Source organism: Spea bombifrons, chromosome 2 (genome assembly GCF_027358695.1).
Source record: "Spea bombifrons isolate aSpeBom1 chromosome 2, aSpeBom1.2.pri, whole genome shotgun sequence".
Classification (NCBI taxonomy): domain Eukaryota; kingdom Metazoa; phylum Chordata; class Amphibia; order Anura; family Pelobatidae; genus Spea; species Spea bombifrons.
Window position 1 is genome coordinate 106,147,626 of NC_071088.1, and position 19,472 is coordinate 106,167,097.

The following is a 19,472-nucleotide window of genomic DNA, read 5'->3' on the forward strand; positions in this document are numbered from 1 at the left end:
TAGAAGTAATTTGTTGTTCCCCATTTATTACCCTTGAGTTTTCTCCTCTCCACAAATAATTTACTTGATAAAAGGAAAGAGTTGTTTATCTGCACAAAGTATTATATCATCTTCTTGCAGCCAGAAAGTAGACTCATACAGTGTCAGTTTTCTTTGGACTTACAGAATACAAAACAATTTTACCAGTTAAGTTACGACTGTATGGAAGCTTACATTTTCTTCTGTATTGTATTAATTCAATTATTATTTGTAACAGTTACAACTTTACTGTATATACTAATGTTTCCCATCTTCACTTATCTGATAAAAATGAAAACCATATTTCATCTTATGTTAGCCTTCATGAAAATGAGCACATCAGCATATGGTATCTATTCCGCTTTAACTTAAACAACGGAAAACAAGGACTGCATAAATTTAGGTAGAGATTTTATTCCTGGCTTTGACATAGCGTGGGACCTTAAGGGAGTAAAGAGGGAACTGAAAAGTTATAGGGTTGTCTATCATAATGAAATACCATTATAGTTATCTATCCCCACACTCCAACTGACATACAAAAGATTTTATAACTTATAACATTTCTGAATGCAGTGTGTATAAGCCAAGTCTTTCTGATCATCAATTGTGAGAATGCTTCATTTCAAGGCGCAAAATACGTTGTTAAACGTATAAATGCAGAAAACCCAAAAAACTATGACCATAATTAGGAACTCTGGGTTTCCAGGTCAGTTTCTATAACAAGAAGCACAACATTTTAAACGAGATCAATATAAGTACCTCAAAGATCGAGACCATAATTGGCATGTGTATACAGGACAAGCTAGTAGGTCTGATCCGATGCATAATAAATAATATTTTTTATTTTTATAAACCACGCTGGAAAAAAGTTAGTTTCTCCAGCAGGTATCTTGATACCAGTGACCCAGATTCAACCACTGCATCTGCTGTCTCATATGTGTCCTTTGAAGATATGCGTGTTAAATTACCCATGTTACATGTGCCAAGTGTAAAGTCCAATATTTCAGACAAACAACAAGGAAGCTCAAATAAAGGGCTCATGGAGGATATAGCAATCAATGCATCATTCACGACATAGAAAAAGCTTCCATTCCAGATAGAGGCAGTAGCCTCTTAGATAAATTAAACTATTTAGCTAAATGGATTTTCAACTACAAACTATAAAACCTAAAGAACTCAATTTTGAGTTTGATGTGCTGTGTTTTGTTTAATGAAGTATATTACAATATTGCATCAAATAAAAGAACATTACATGTAAGGTAACTGTAATGATGTCATTTATATTTATTTTTTATTAAATATAATAATTTATAATTAACAATAGAAATACAATTTACAGAAAATTATTGATATAATTTTAATGTTTAATAAAACTGCTTATTTAATTAAATGTATTTTTGCATGATGATGTGTTTATTTATGTGTTTACAGAGACATGGCACGACTCTTCCTGAAATAACATGTATTTAGGACAATGGTTACTAATATCTATTTAGGATATAATCTACAGTATGTATGCATAGTTGCTGCTTTATGGTGTGGTTTTACATTATTCCTTATGTCAAACTTTGTTATGTTATTCCTGTTGCTTTAATTGATATTGCACATGATTTTAGATTATTCTCTCCCTCTTTAGGTGTATATTTCTGACTTTTGCCAGGAAGCAGTTTTAGATGAATTGATGTTTTAATAAACAGATATTTTTTATGAGCTTATCCAGTGGAGTCGGTGTTCATACATACAAATAACTGAACATCACAGATCAGCACAGCAAATGTACTGACCTGATGGATTATAGGAGAAAATAAAAAGAGCATAAAATGTCCTGACCTGCAAAGTGAATAACAGTCAAAATAATTTGACTAGTGTCAAAAACTTGCAATGTATAAATACCTGGGAGATTCCCAAGGCTGGCAGCAAACAGGAAGGGTCGAAGCTGTAATAAGGGGTATGGCAAGCTGTGTATAGGGGCAGGGCTACCCTCAGTTTGACTCTGAAGGGGTGAAAAGTAGGAGGGAAGTAGGCAGAACCTGGACAGTGACGAGATATTTGCATACAAATTATATAGCATGGATTGACTCAATCCAGTTTACATACATTATTATCTAAATACTGTGTAAAACAATCTGCATGCATCAGCTAAATAATTTGACAAGCCTTCAATTCACGAATAGCACATTATTGAATGTAAAAAAGAAATATGTGGGAATCCATATTACATTTATAGTTTTCTAAGATGCACAGATTGATTTTGACTTTACTTCAAACAGAGTGTCAACAGAGTGTAACACCTCTACATGCTGTTCCTACCCAGACAACAAGCATAATTGGCGCCTGATAAATTATACTTATTCTGTAATTTGCCTGCTTTCCTAAATGATGCTTCCTATCATCAATGTTGTTATCAACAAAAGTATTTTAAATCACTATTTATTATTTAAAAAAATCTCACAAATGTTACCTTCTGAAGAATCAGCTTGAGCAGATGCTAAATTGTAAATGCATCTTGTAATATTTATTATAGCTTGGTACAAAATCATCCAATTTGCATGAAAAAGGAACATGCATTGGTTAACTTTGAAATAAATTTGATTTAGTTTGATTTGAAATAAATCTGCAAAAATATAAAAAGTGAAATGTCTTAAGTAGTGGTTTTGAAAAGGTAATGTTCGAGTGTATCTCTATACATCCTCAATTGTTCCATGTTTAGCTATATAAGCATATCCTCCATTTCAAGTGTCCGAATCTATACACTTATGTTGAGTATGTGGCCAGAGACGAGGAAGATCAGAAGATCTCCCTAACTTGCCCATGAAGGTACCGTTTGTAAATGCTTACATCAGTAACAGCATTCCTGGGAAGTTGCCTACTTTGAGCTCTCTCTCATCTGGGGGAGTGGCTTTGTGAAAGGATGGGGCTAGTTGTATGTGAAAAGTGTGACTAGCCATACTAGCCATGTTTGGGGAGCACACATTTGAAACTCTCAGGGAGCTCCCTTTTCTGCCTTCATATAGGGGCAGGACCAACCACATATAAGGGTAGAGCTAGCTGGAGCAGAGCTAGCCCTTAGTAGCCTTTTGTAGGAGTTAACCCCTTAAGGACAATGGGCGGTCCCTAAACCCATTGAAAACAATGCATTTTGAGCCCGTACATGTACGGGCTTTGTCATTAAGGGTTTAACTGGACTGGGAGCAGGGGAAAGTTAACAAGGAGTAGGCAGAACATGTGTTACATTTGGGCATAGCCACATGGCACTGCTCTGTCTGGAGAAAGAAGAAGCTGACCTGGACACAGGGAAGCCTGGCTTTACTTGTAAAATATGGCTACAACTAGAACAATAAACAATTGACCATGGCACTTTAAGGCCAAAGTATCTGCAATATCTACAATATACAGTTCAATTATTCATGAAAACACAGGAACTTGAGTGCCATCTCCTGTCCATCTTCCTTGCTTTCTAATTTTACAGCTTTTTAACTCTAATATGGCCCATGTGTAGTTCATATATATATATATATATATATATATATATATATATATATATATATATATATATGTGTGTATATTTTGTTATATACATTACAAGTGTATATAATTATAAAATATAATTTAACTATATTAGGAAAATATGTAATTCAAATAGTTTTTATGAATGAATGTGCCTCATGACCAATAAAGAAAATGATTTTGTTGTTTAACATATGATTTGTTAGCAAAAGCTATTTGTAGCAAATTAGGAAATGATAGTCTTATAATATAAAAATGATAAAGCACACAAAATGTTGAAAGGTTAAAATATTTATACATATTGCAATGGCTTTAGCTTTAAAATCCAATTATGCAAAGAAAAAAAAACTTATGGAACATATGAAAATGTCTACTTATTGGTATCAGTACAACTGCTTGGCTGCACATTTTATAGGTAAAGGTCACTGCATATTTTAGCCTCCAAAGGGTATTTTATTTTTATACACTTAGCACATGTAACATTACACATGCAAGCTGAGAGTGCTATATACAAGCTATTATCAAACAAGCAGCCTGTAATTAGCTGTTGTGATAATGGTAAAAACTATTCAGGAATTATAACAAGCCTTCTGCACTTACTGATTAGTACTGCTGGTTACACTTCTGAAAACTCTGATTACATTAGCTCTAGAGAAAGAGGAGAAACATCATAGATAGATAGATAGATAGATAGATAGATAGATAGATAGAAATTTTCCATGCTTTACAATGGCATACTTAAGGGGAGGGGAGTACTCATTAGGTGGGTACCACAATGGCACACAGGGCCAGTCCAAAATTGTTCACAAAGGGCCAGTCTGACCTGTACTTTGTGAATAATTCTGGACCGGACAGGGTTGGTTTTTACACATGGCTTCTCCATTTTGGCTTTATTTTTGTTGAATAAATCATGACACTGTGTAATATGTCATGTGTTGTTGTTGATTTGAGGTTGTATTTACCAAATTTTTAGACCTACCAAGGAAAATATGATTCTTTAGAATTCAAAGAGGGTGGACTTTCTTTTTCATACAACTGTAGTTACTGACTGTAGTAACTGGGTGACTGAGGAGTAAGAGGAAATGTTGGGGGATGTCCACAGTAGGTGTGAGGCTAGGAAAAATGAAGCAGAGGTAGCCAAGGAGTTAACATGTGAGAAGAGAGTCCTGATGATATAATTGTGTCTTAAGTGTTTTTTTTTTTTTTTTTTAAAGAACTGGAGGCAAAGGGAAATTTCCATATACCAAGGGAGGCATTCCAAAGGATACTTTATCCTAACACACAAAGGTTACTCTTCCTTCCTCCATTGTTGTTACTCTTTTTGAAAAGCTTGGGGTGTAAGGTTTGTATAAATGTCTCTAAAGGTCCTAAAAAGTGCATTTAAGCAGCTAAAATGTATGCATTAATTACATTGTAAATAAAATACATCCTTATTCTTGCAGATTTCTTGCTCAGTAGGATAGACTGTAACCAAAAGGTCACAAAGGCAATCAGTTAAGTAAAATTAGTCATTTTCACAAAAACAGAATTCGTTTGGCTATAGAAGATATTTGGCTGGGTTACTAATACTTAGCATGGGTAAAATTATATAGAATATATAAGTAAGGGAGGTATTTTAGGAACGAGTGTGCTTTTAATAGAAACCACAAAAGTCAATAGCTCAACAAAGAATTTGCAATTTACAGCCTTTTTTGGCTCCTTGGCTCCAAGGTTCTGTCTAGCCATGGCATTTGGTACAGGATGTTGTTGTGTGAGTAGACATTAATCTAGAGAGCTATGGACTGCTAAACTGCAGCAAACCTCTCATTAGTATTGTGACAGAAACCACATTTTCTTATGTCAATGATGTGGACTCTTAACACTGCATTTTACTTAGCAGCCATAAATTGTTGTTTTTGTGCACAGAACAGAGCTTTCACTTCTTTGAATGGAGACTTTTGTCTTATTATTTATTTGAGTGGGTATTTCTACTCATAGCAATTGAGAAAATGCAATGCAATTTTTGACTTGGCACATATTATTACATGCAAATGTTGTGCTTCTAAACATCAACATTTGTGCAGAATAATACATTGCTATCCTCCTCTGGTCAAAGGAAAACAGCAATGCTAACCAAGTATGTACAGAAAAAAATATATTAATATATATTAACCTCTAATCGGACATGGATGGCTAGCTGTCAGTGATAGGAGTTGCAGTCCAAACATAGTACAAATATGTTATTACTGAAATATATATATATATATATATATATATATATATATACACACACACACATTTGTGCCACGATACTGGTTGATTTGCTTAAGTGATTTTGCGGAATTTAAATATCTTTAGCCGTAGATATTAAAGGGCAGCTATTTTTTCAAATGTAACTTTAATAAAATGTTATTACTCAGTTTGAACCACCTTGAATAAATTCTAGCTTACTGGCCCTGAAATATTAATCAAGGCCGGTAAACCATAATATAAATTCTGCCTGCTTACTGCAACCAGTGGATCACACCTACTCACTGCATGAAGTGCAAATTGAAGCCGTATGTCATGATGATTGGTAATCACAGGAAAGCTCTCCCTGCCAGATTAAAGCTTCTTATAATTATGAAAAATAGTATTACCTTATGAAATAATTCTTCTTCTTTCACTTCCACTTGAGCGCATTTTAAAATAGTTTTTTATAGAAACAAAAATGCTCATAGTTCTCAGACTATGTCAGAGAAATTATACTATATTAACACCTAAGTTTCTCTCCGAACCGCTTATGTGAAAGTGTGTTGATGCTTAAATCAAGGCACTACTTTTTTATACTGTTTGTTTTAAAATAAAGAAAGAAAACCAGTACAAAGCAAAAGCACAGGCGTCGGCAGAGGTTTTTGTCGGGAAATTAAAAAGGATTCATCATGCCACTACTTAAATACCTTCCAACATTTTTACCACATGCTCCTTTCTTTTATTATTTTACACTTAGTTTACATTTTTATATTTGATGTAAACATTTCTTAATTTCTTTGGCACCTGGTTTTGGTTTCACATGTTTAAAAGCAAAAGGGTGAGAAAAAGACCCCTCTCTTGCCACAGACTAAAAGCTAAACATTATTATGAAATGTCAGGGCCTACATGATAGTAAGCGCTGCATAGAACTCCCAGTGGACAACCGAAAATAGCATGCCAATAAAGTGTAAACTCTTGTTGACTCACAAAGCAATGTTGAAATTCAATTATGTAAACAAAAAAGGCATTCATTTTTTTTAAAAAAAACAGTGCACAAAATACTAATAATATAAATTGTTGTGCATTTAAACCGTATCTGCAATTCATTTTTATAGTTATATACAAATCAGAATACTAATACGAATACGAATACTAATAGCATTACATATTGAGACAGGTTGTCTAGAAATCCATTTGATGACTTATCAAGAAGAAGACTATTGGTAGCCTGCACTAGTCAATTTGTAAATCCTAGTTATTAAAAGGGAAGGAACATATGTCAAATACAATATGAAACATTGTAGAAGAAGATTCATATGAACGGAATTATGCTACTCCCACCTCTAGACTTAATCTGTATTTGTTGTGTGTACTGTTACATTCATCTTAAAGAGGACCTGTCATGAAAAAATCTATATACTGAGTAAGTGAATTGCTTGCAAATACACACACAGTAGATACATAGATAAATATTCACTGAATAGATACAATTAACTATTATACTACATCCAAAATAAATGGACATCATATGGAAATTCATTTTCAGTACAGTAAAAGATCAATAGATTATTTCTTATGATCAAGTTTCAAACACTGCCTGGTGAACGATGGCCCTCAAAGGTATTCTGAAAGATACCACATTATTACCATAAGCAGAACCAATGTGTAGACTCCAGGCTAGAATATCTGTGGGATTTCTAATATAGAAAAGCATAATAAAATGCCACTCCCTTCATTTTCTTTCTCAAAGTATGGGGTGCAAGTATTGTTTTGTGGTGAGCTAGTAAGCGCCGCTCGCAAGTTATTGGAAACAGTGGTTTCTGCTTAACATTCTATTCATGTTAGCCTCAGTAGAAAAAAAAGTGTATTCTTGCTGTACTTTTGTAATGGAAGTTTCTGGCACAAATATGTGAGTGTAATCTTTTTTATGTAAATGTTCATGCAGCATATTCTTTTGTCCATACAAATATTTAACATTTTAATTACAGAAAAGCATAAAAGAGAGTTGCAAGATGAAGAAAATCGTAACTCTCCATTAGCTTCTTAGTATAAAGGACACAACTCCTGTGATCTTCTTCATTTGAAAAGTGTTCCAGAATCTATAGTTAAGACTCTAAAATTGAACGTTTCATCAATTAAACGAACAATGTCACAATATCTTTTTGTCGTCTTCACAGCATATAGTATTAACACTTGTAGCATACAACGGTAACAAGTGTAGCAGGGCCATAGAGTACCCACATTTGTAGAGTGGGTACTCTGACGGGAGAAATAGTTAGAGGTATGCTGCAACTTAGAACAATAAGTACTGGGAACATCACTGGCTATATAGTACTGGTGACCCAGCCGACACTTTTAGTTGACCTCATGATAATTTCAGGTTACACCAAAAGCTAGACAGTTGAACTTTGCCCACAGTTCTAGACTTTATAGTTTCAAAACACACACACATTATATATATATATATATATATATATATATATATATATATATATATATATATATATATATATACAGATAGATATATATAGATATCTATAAGGGTTATATATATATAGGGTTGCTTTCTTTTTAGTACATCTTGCATTGAATGTCAACAATACTGATTAAGCATAGGAATGAAAACAAAAAACCTTTTTATAGCCAATGTACGAATATTCAAAGCTCCTGCAGTTGTCTAACAATGAAACCTGCAATTGGCACATGTAGTTGCATACATTTATTCATCTTAAGGCATCGATCTTTAAATCTTTTCACAAAGACATAAAAAAAGGAAAGCGGAAACTGGAGGTAATCATTTATGTTTGATCATGCAATGATCATTTGTGCTTCTTTGCATAAGATTTCATCTTTCATGTCTTTTTTCATGTATAAAATAGCTCAGAAGCTGCTCTTCTCTCCATGAAGCAACATCAAGCATGGCATTAAATCAATCTCCACATGTCAAACAGGAAAACACAGAAATAATGTTTCTAGTCCATTGCACATTTCAAGGGAAAAAAGGAAAGGCAGATGTGAAGGTCTACACAGATAGACTGAAAATGCAAAATAATGTAACAGAATTTCATAAATGCATTAACCATATAAAAACCAGTATACAGCAGGCCTGCAGAACCACATAATGGGCCTGATTCAATGACCCATCTAAAATCTTAAAAAGATTTCATCAAGGTCAAAAATACATAGTTAGGTATTCAATGACTTGACTAACCTCAGGTTAGCACTTTTTAATATAAGACTGCAAGTGCTAAAATAGGCTACACAGAAATCAATTGACACATTCAAACCCTAGTAATTCAACGAGGTTTGCAATTTAAAAGAAAACCCTTGCAATGCTGACAGATCAAAAAGCAATTAAAAAGTATCCTTGCAATATTTTATTCCTTCTTAATGATCCTTTTTTCAGAAGCAGTTGTGTGCACGCACACGCGCACGCACACATTATATTACACGTCTTATTATTTCTTTACATACACATACTTTGTATGTACTACACATACATACAAAGTACTTTGCAAAAGTTTTAGGCAGATGTGAAAATGCTGTAAAGCAAGAATGTTTTCGTTAATAGACCTGTTAATGGTGTATTTTTTATATTTAACAAATGTAAAGTGAGTGAACAGAAGAAAAATCTAAATCAAATCAATGTGTCCACCCTTTGACTTCAAACCATCATTATTTATGTATGTTATGTGTCAATGAATCATAGAGGATCATCGAACAGGAATGTGAAAAATAAACCCCCCCAAATCTTATGATTATGTCACATTGATGTTAAGTAGAACTATCAGTGTTCAATTGTGGCAATGTGTATTTCTATGCTATCAACAGCATCTTAAAACGTGGTACATTAAGATCAAAGATGACAGCTTTTCTTACGTTAACTTTAAGACATGTCAATGTAAGTGTAAAGTGAAAACCCAACACTTCTGGTATGCCTTCATTAGTGTGCTGAGAACACATTTTTGGAGTAAACATTATTAAACCTCTTCATGACCAAAGGTAGTTCATACCCAAGAGAAAGAAGGTGCAAATTCTTATGATTTTTTTAACATTATAGATGCCACTGCTAATGAATGCCCACTTTACATTCAGCAACATCCGATGAGTACAGTGGCACCTTGCATACATAGGTTTTGTATAGTTAAGAGGGCGAAATCACTTACATACAACACTTTAATTCTTTAGATAATGCAAAGGGAAGCTTAGCATTAACCATTGACAAATAAAAAGACACTATACAAGTCTTAAAAATGTAAAGGGCAGAAAATTAAACTCATGACAGGTCAAGTGTTTTGTTCAATTGCTCATTTATGTCAGTATTAATTTGTATATCATTTGCAATGCTTTTGTTTGTGTTTTTATTGTTATTAATTTGTTTACTTTTAATTGTAATGTCATTGTTAAACTTCTATTTCCCCCTCATTGTAACGCCATTACACATTGTAATAATAATAATAATAATTTTAGATGTCATACAAATACGAATTCGTTTTGGTTATCTCTATACCTTCCTTTTTCATATCTTCAATACTTTAACTTTTTATAATTTAACAAAATTATTAAATATTATTTTTAAGCACAAGACAGATAATGATTATTACAAAACAATGAGCATTTTATGTTTGTGTGGTTGTTCTTAGTGCATGTGCAATGCATTGTGAGTCAACAAAATGTGACAGGTAAGGTTAGTGCAAAAAATAGAAACCAAATCCTCTGTTGAATTACATGTTTTTTCCCGTCCAACATCTGTTGTTGAAATATAATGCTCATATACTGGGGAAAAAATATTACCAGATAAACATTTGTTGCTCTACAGATATTTATTTCATTTATTTTGCCTTCATGTATAAGCTCCTAACATTTTTCTATAGTTTTGACTCGTATATAAGAAAGCCTTATGTACCTGTAGAAAATTATGGCACACTTTTATTGCAATTCATACAATATCATTACCAGAATAAACTGAAAATAAGCTATTATTTTGTCATTCCCTTTTGATGTGGAACAGCTTGTTCCATTATCCTTTTTAAATTACAAAAAAAAGCAGGTTGCAAAAGTCAGTTACTCAAAATAGCCTATAAATCAGTAAATGACAAAGGCAAAAATATATTGGGGGAAAAACCTGAAATTGCACTATTTTCAATTTGACCTACATGTTACATAATATAAACATTAATTTCAAAAGTACCTTTAAGATTTCTAAGGGATAGTAACGAAAAAAAACTAGTTACCCTCCCTGTAAAATGTATTGTATGCCCACTATGTCCTCTTTGATTCCCTTCTTAGTAGACTAGACCTTTTTAATGCAGGTGCTTATAAAAAAATGCATAATTCAGGTTACAATAAATGTGATCTTGACATACAGAAGCACTCTTCATTGGACAATGAGTACTATTACATTTCCTTTGTTCAGGTTTCTCTGTAGTATAAGGCTACCAGGAGTGTACCTAGAGTATTTGGCATCTGGGGTTGATCCTTTATGTGGCACCCTCCCACAAAAAAATAATGTTGGCAAGAATATTTATTTCACAAATTTGTAAACTGTATGTCAACTCGGAAAAATGAGAATTTTGAAAAAAATGAATTATTAACCTATTAATAAATTAAATAAGTTTAAATAAATAACTTCTACTGAACAGATATGGTACAGCATAATGCCGATCACTATATACTGAGCAAGACATTGATGGTGGTACAGCGTAACTCCCATCACTATACACTGAGACAGACATTGACAGTTGTGCAGCATAACCCCATCACTATATACTAAGCCAGACATTTATGTGGTAGGCATCTGCTCCTAAAACAGCCTGCCTGTGCCACCGCTGCCCCTAAAACAGCCTGCTTGGGCCACCACTGCCCGAGACAGCCTACATGTGCCACCGCTGCCCCAGAAGCAGCCTGCCTGTGCCACCTCTGCCCTTGAAGCACTTGGCTGTGCCACCTCTGCTCCCTTAACAGCCTGACTATGCCACCCCTGGCCCCCTAAACAGCCTGCCTATGCCACCGCTGCAACACCTAAATAGCCTTCTTCACCTATTCCCTGCAGAATTAACTGGTCCAGGGGCCAGCCAAGCATCACTGGGGCCGTGCAGATGTCTATGCAGCCCAACTGTGTGAGTAAACAGTCTTTTCCTGCCCAGGGGAAGCAGGATGCTTGGTTGGACCTCCAGCCCACCGGGCACCCTCGTGATGAGTGGTACCAAGGACAAACTGCCCCCCCCCTTAGGTATGCTACTGCTGTCAACTCAACTGTGACAGGGATGAGTGTGTGATTAACAGCATGTATTTTTTTAATTGGGGAATGACATTTGTTGCGTGGTGCCCGCATTCACTCACACTCACTCTCTCACATTCTCATTCATGTGTACTCTCTCATGCTCTCTGAATGCTTTCCTATAATTTTTCTGCTTCTGCCGGCCACTTCCGCATCTTCTTCATCTTCTCTCTTCCCTTCTGTCTTTAATCTGCTATCTATCCTTCTTCTATAACCTGGCGGGAACTTCCACCAAAATAGTGACACTTGAGAGGACATCTGTAAGTACCGTCATTTTGCCTTCACTTGCAGAGGCAAGCGCTGCTATTTTGTCGGAAATTTCCAGCAGGTTATGTCCCTGGAGATACTGACAAAGATAACAGATTGAAGATAGAAGAGAAGAGAGAAGATGAAGAAGATGTGAAAGTGGTCCGCAGAGAAGATAGGTAAACTTTTAGAGATTGTGAGAGAGAAAGTGAATGAGAATGAAAGTGTGAGAGAGCGAGTGAGCCCATGAATTTCAGACAAAAATTCTGAGCCTTTTGCTTTGTTTTTATCCGATTCATGGGGGTCAGTCCTCGTTTTCAGGGACGGGGTCGTACGAATATATGATTGGACCCATTGCGTGCCATCTGTGAGATAGGAAAATATCCCAGCAATTTGTGGGTATACGTAGTGTGGCTGGACATAACATATTTCACTATGTAAAAAAATGACATGATTATTCAATTAATAAAATATTGCAAACAAATTTTCTTTAAATGTATTTTCTTACAATCACAACAAGTACTCTAAGAGAGAAAGTAGAAAACATATACAGTAGGTGAAAATAACAAATGTAGGGCTACCAAAGGAATAAAATAGAATAAGATTTTAACATCTGACACAGATCAGTGTGTTACTTCTCTAGCCTTGATGTATGTCTAAAAAATTGGTTGACTTAGAACTTATCCTGCCAAGGCTATAAATTCCTGCAAGTATACTGAAACAAGCTCTGTGTAAGATGACAGCATCTTCAATTCCAGTGCATGTTATTTCATCACAGGCTGCAATAAATTCTGTATTGTGACATGTTAGTTGAATATATCTGACACATATGCACTGGTTCTTTGAACAAATAGTTAATGTGCTCTGCATGTAATACTGTAAATTATCCCCTGTGCATTAGGCTTTAAATAACCTCTTCCATGTAGCATATAAACATCTCAAGGTTCAATGTTTCCTTTTGGGAATGAACTGAAACTTAAACAGACCCTTCTTTGGGGATTACACACACTCTTAATTTAATTCTCTCTTGACACTTGACCAATTATATATTATGTTGATTTGAAGAGCGATGTATGACTAGACCATTTTTTTCATGTAATTCAATACAACTAATGTTAAGTGTTAATTCCTTAATTGACTTTTTTATGATTCTCCGTTACTTGTTTTATATAACCATAATAATAAATAATAATATTAAACTACATTAAACAAATTCTCAGGTTACAATTTTATTAAATTATAAATCATAAAATCAAGCATTGATAAGCATAAGATCAAGCATTGACAACCGCAACATATATATATATATATATATATATATATATACATACATACATACATACATACATAAACACACACATCATGTAGCCAAGTATGTTTGTTTCTTTACATATTCTTATTTACAATGCAAGAATTTTTTTTTCAAGGAAGAAGCTGTCACCTGGGAAATGACACTGTTAACTTTGATGCATTTGTTTCAAAGAGAATAAGTATACTTTTATTTCAGAAGAAACCCATCAAAGTGACGCTAATATAACATACAACATCGGTGCTTTCTGATTTCAAGTTTATTAACAAGTAAGCTCATTTTTGGCGATTTCTTTTATATCAATCACATTCAAGATAGTGATATGTAGCTAGAACATTACATTTTCTTTTAAAGATCTGCAGGGAACTCTTGTCAACATGTTCTAATTAGTTCATGTCACATGTTGTTGAAGTAATAGATCATAGAACTAAATATTTATTATTTGGATAAATCCCTGTTATTTTACTTAAAAAATCTAAGGGTCAAGTTAAATTTTAAAAATGGTTATTATTTGCATATCAGCCTGAGAATGTCATACTAGCATATGTTTATTTTTTGCAGTCATATCCTGTAACATGCAGTACCCCTTAAACAGGAAATCAGTTATTCACTTCAGCTGAATACAGTAAAAAAAAGGAGAAACGTATTTACCTTATAAGAAACGCAATTTAAATAAGTAATCAACATGTCACAGGACCAACAGAAACAATAGGAGGAAGTTCATTTCTATAGAAATAATGTGAACATTTTGGAGAGTCCCTTGTGCTATTGAAATGAACTTTTGAATGGCTTCAATAAACTTTTCATAGAGCAAGGTAGTCTTTCAACAGAAATGAGGCTGGTAATAGAAATTACAGTTGTGCCAAAAAGAACACATCCTCTTTGAATTCTGTGGCTTTACATATAGGTTATAACAACAATCAACTGTTCCTTAGCCAGTCTAAAAATTAGGTAAATACAACCTCACAAGATATTATACTGTATCATGATTTATTCAACAAAAATAAAGCCAACATGGAGAAGCCATGTGTGAAAAACTAAGTGCACCTTATGATTCAAGCTTCTCTTACAAATAAAATGTTAGGCCAACAATATTACAAATCTTAATATTTATTACATATATTTATACAGACTGTGTGTAAGGATGTAAGATATCAGAGCTAGAGTATTTTTAAAGAAAAAAATCTTTAGGCTTAAACACAAGACTTCAAAGAGCAGAAACATAGAAGAATAATCTGAAATCCTGACATTATCCCATGTAGCAAGAAGATAATCAGTGGTGTTTAATGCCCTTTGTGCAGAGCTTCTTATCCTGTATATGTGGCATATAAAAATATTTTTTGACTGTTTATACATGTCAGTTCCTGACAACAACACTGACTAACTTTACAAACTTCAGTTCCTGTAAACAAACATAGAATAACCTTTACCAGTTTAATTAGGTGGGAAACAATTTGTTTTGATAATTAGGATTCAACTGTGTTATGTGTAAATTCTGTATTATTCAGCTTGCTGTAAACGGAACTGCGATTTGATAATGGCTCACATAGCTTTAGGCACAGATTTAGAGTATTAAAGGATAATGGAGGACTTATTAGATTAGCCTATGCCATGATCATTTAGTGTCCTAGAAAATTATTAGTACTGATAGAATTTATCTCTGTCTGTCTTCACAGGATTTTACAAGAGCAACAGCCTCTTTATTAACTTGCATTGTTCAATAAAAATATTTAAAGTGAAGAAATAATTCTGCATTTTGCAGGATGCACAACAGCATATATTGTGTTCTTTTGAAAAAAATAGATACTTAGAATAGATTGACCATAATCAGACGGCACGCACTTCCTCCATCTTGATTTATAACAAACAGGCTCTGCAAAATGGATTAAATAGTTCATAAAAATATACTTCATGATATAACTCCAGATTATCTTTCTTCTATTGCTGCTTTACTAATATGCCTTCATTTTTTTTACATTAATGGTCTGAAATTATGACTTTAACCATTTGATTACTGACGTATCTTAAATAACTACAGGTGACTTTAAACATCAACTACAGCATTTGTGTTTTTATTATTTAGTTTGTACCGTTAATGACTTAAAGCATTGGTTTGCAATGTAAGGTTCTTTCTCTGGAATTATTTAGTTATCTTTAAATAATTTGAAAAAGAAAAAATAGGTCACATTGTCTTGAAATTCCCACTTACTAAGTAAAAAACACAATAAACTTGACCTAAGCACTGGTACATTTCATAGATGTACATAAACATACATTTAATACTAAACTGTAAGATATTATCATATTAAAACCATCCAGAACATTTAAGTATGGTAATTTCACAAGAAATAAAGCTCTGGTTAGAATTCATTTTATAAGATCACAGTAATGAATACTAGTTGATAATGTAAAAGACTGTGGAAATTTAAAAAAATGTAAAAAAAAAAAAAAAAAAAAAAAGCTACAAATGGAGTCTGACAAATTATAAAGAGCAAGTGAAAATATGTTGGTATAGTGTGGAAAGAATAGATACAGAAACTATTTTGTACTCAGGGGTCCTAATTAATTTTCAGCCTGGCCTCTGCCCCTTAACATTTATCTGGACAAGAGGTTTCAGTCATCAGGGTAGTTGTAAAATTCTGGTCTAAGGTTCTCCCTTCTACTGTACTTCTCCACTTTCATGTTGTTTTGGTTAATGAGTGCTCCTCATGACTTCACTGCTCATTGGATATTCTATATTCTGTAAACAGTTGTGTATAAACAACCATACATACAACACTCTTAAATTTATGGTTGCCATGGAAACAAGATATCCCTTGAGCGGTGCACAAGTTGTCTTATTACCAGGAAGCTTGCCTGAACCATTTTGCTATGTATAGATGCTCATAAACATTGCCTTATGGTTCTTTTTTTATAGTGTACTGAACTGTAAAATTGGGAACATTCCAGGCTTTCTTGAATGTGTCTACGTTTTCTATGAACAAGAAAGATACAAGGATATCAGAATATGGAAAGAACCACTAATGCTCAACAGCATATAATACATGCACACATTCTTACAATATGCCTGTTAAAATGTGTAAAATACAGCCACCTGTTTTGCAATTTTTGTGTTTAAATATATTTGTCAACTTCCCAAATTATCCCTGTCCTGTAATAGAAGCTTACATTCTCACTGCTTCAAATGTAAACATACCATAATTGTGTGTGTGATAAATTTAACAGGATTAAGTATATTATTTACCAGACAGCCTGCACTGTAAGACACACAGTAAGATAATTTATATAGAAACATGTAAGACTTGGCCCTTGATCATCTAGTTTTATCACATGCATGTTAAAATTCCGTTATTGTATTAGTCTTTACCACTTCTAATGCAAGGCTGTTCCATTTATTTACAAGCCTCTCAGCAAAGTAAAACTTCCTTACTATATGTCTAAAATGCTGACTATAACCTATTGTTCTAACATTTCTCCTCCTTTGAAAGAAACTTCCCTCCTGTTAAATCCTTTTATGCAGGGCCGGACTGGCCCACCAAGATACCGGGAAATTTCCCAGTGGGCTGGTCGCTCCGTGGGCCGGTCACGGGAGACAAACCTTCAAAACAGCTGCTGAGCGGCTGCGAGCGGTATTGAAAGCGGCACCCAGGCCGCCTCCTCCCACCGCCGGCGCCTAACGAAGTTAAGTTAATGGCAGTGCCTCAGCACTTTGTCCCACGTCTTAAAAGGGGTGGGACGAAGAGCTGAGGCACGACCATTGGGCGGTGCGGTGCGGTGCGTGGACACCGGCCCTTTTAACTTCATGAATGCCGGCCTCCACCCGCTACCCTCACCAGACACCAGAAGCAGTGGTAAGTCGGGGAGGAGGGGGTGTTATATGGGGGCTTATATGGGGTGCCCCATGATATGCCTTTTAACCCCCTTCATGCCACTCTGCCTCTAGAAATGCATTTTATCCCCCTATATGCCCCTCTGCCTCCAGAAATGCCTTTTAACCCCCTATATGCCACTCTGTCCCATGATATGCCACAATTTGTGTGAGGCTGCTGGGGAGATCAGTTCAGACATTACTACAGCAGGCTGATTCGCCTAACAGCCAAGTGAGTAGCCTCTCTAGTGTAGAAGGTGGCAGAGTGGCATATCTGCTCCCTGATATGCCACTCTGCCACCCAGACTGACCAATGCTTCCCCAGACTTGTCCCCTGTGCTTCAGACCCCCTTGGTGTCTAGTGGGGGCAGCCGGTGAACATCTGCGTGATGCACGTAGACAACCTCTGCTGGTACCAGGCATGTATCTCCATCCCACATGACTCCAGTATTAGACTTGTAGCAAGCAAAATCAATTTGGACAAAACATACATTTTGTTTTTGCAGAGTTTGTTTTCAAAATTTGTTACCCTGACCATTCGCTTTGGACCAAATTCGGAGCCCTTTCTTTGATTCTAAAGCAGAATTCAGGGGGTGTTCTAAAGGGTGAACTCTCTGTCACCATATGAACTCACCTTTGACTTAGAGCAGCAGCTTCTTAAGGTTTAGGAAGATCTCCAGTCCACCACCACCACCAGCAACAATAGCACTAAACCAATAGACACTTACATCCAGCAACATGCTATGTGACTATGTGGACCATTTTGATGAACTGATCCATCAGAATAAGGAAGCTGATAAAGCAGCAGCAGTAAGGCACTGGGAGGTAGAAACATCCAGCCCCATGGTACAGGACACTGAATTTCCCCCAAAATTAGAAAATTATACAGCATAAAAACATACGCTCAAAGATGCTAATAAACTCCGGATAAGTGAATATACTCCATGATCTAAAGTTATCAGTCAACAAGAAATATTTAATAAAGTGTGATACTGCAGAGCTTTAACTCGAGTGAAAAACATCCTCCTGTAGTTTAGCTTATCCCTCAATATGAGCAATCTTATGCTATATTTCTATAGAATAAAACACCAAGTGGTTATCATTTTATGGAAAGGAATATCATAACACCTACTTGGGTCTCAAGGATTATCAAGGATTATCCTAAATTGAAGTAGAGATTAACCTTGTTTAAAATACATACAGAAGTGTAAAATTCCTGTATAAGAATACGGTGGCCAGTAGCCATTTGCCATTACTTGCAGCTGCCATTTTTGTCCTTTGACGAGTACCCATTTTACAATTTTTCATATTACTGGAGTGAAACCTCTTATATTTAACCAAAATATTTTTATAATTTTCACTATGATAAAATGTTTTAAATTAAAATCCTTACCTGTCCATACAGTCTTGCACGCAGACTTTATAGAGCATCGATCCGCATTTTTACAGCAGGGATCTGTAGTGGTAGGTATATACCTTTTATTTACACAAATTTACAGACAATGTTTCCAGGCTATTCCCCAAGCCTCACCAGCAAGTTTGCAGCCTGACCTTAAATGACACTAAATTGGAGTAGCAATGACCGAAGGGATCAACTTCCCTGTGAATTATGAAGGGTCGATAATGACAAATTTCTCCCGCAAGAAGTTGGCACTGTATAATGCATAATTCAGTGAGGTCTCTTAAAAGAAATGATGTAGCAATACATTTAATAGAACTAAAGCTCTTCTTGCAGCAAAAAGGTGCTGTAGTGGACCTTCATAACTCATATAGAGGAAAGGGAGTTGAATTGCGACCCCTCCTGAAAACTCGTCTCCAAACTGCTGTAGTGAATACGCCCCTTAGGATTTAGTTTATACATTTTGTAGAGTAGTTAAAATATTTTAGCGTGCCAACTATACTGTACATTATGTATGGTTTACTTGTTGTATGCAGTAATGTAGGTTAGGAGTGACAAAAACATGGTTTTAACTAATTTTGTTCCAATAAACTTCCTTTAATATGCAGCCTTGGAGGCCGCCATTCTTGTACGG

The 19,472-nt window shown here is 34.9% G+C and overlaps 1 protein-coding gene across 3 annotated transcripts in view; it reads right to left on the reverse strand.

Moving 5' to 3' along the window:
- The window catches only part of PCDH17 (protocadherin 17), an 85,502-nt gene that overhangs the window by 22,061 nt on the left and 43,969 nt on the right, over positions 1–19,472 (reverse strand). For 2 of the 3 annotated variants that reach the window (XM_053455444.1, XM_053455445.1), the window contains one exon: positions 18,833–18,895. The exons of the other annotated variant lie outside the window; for it this stretch is intronic. In XM_053455444.1, coding sequence (XP_053311419.1) covers positions 18,833–18,895 — 63 coding nt within the window. The remainder of the gene's footprint in view (positions 1–18,832; positions 18,896–19,472) is intronic. 3 annotated transcript variants of the gene reach the window in all.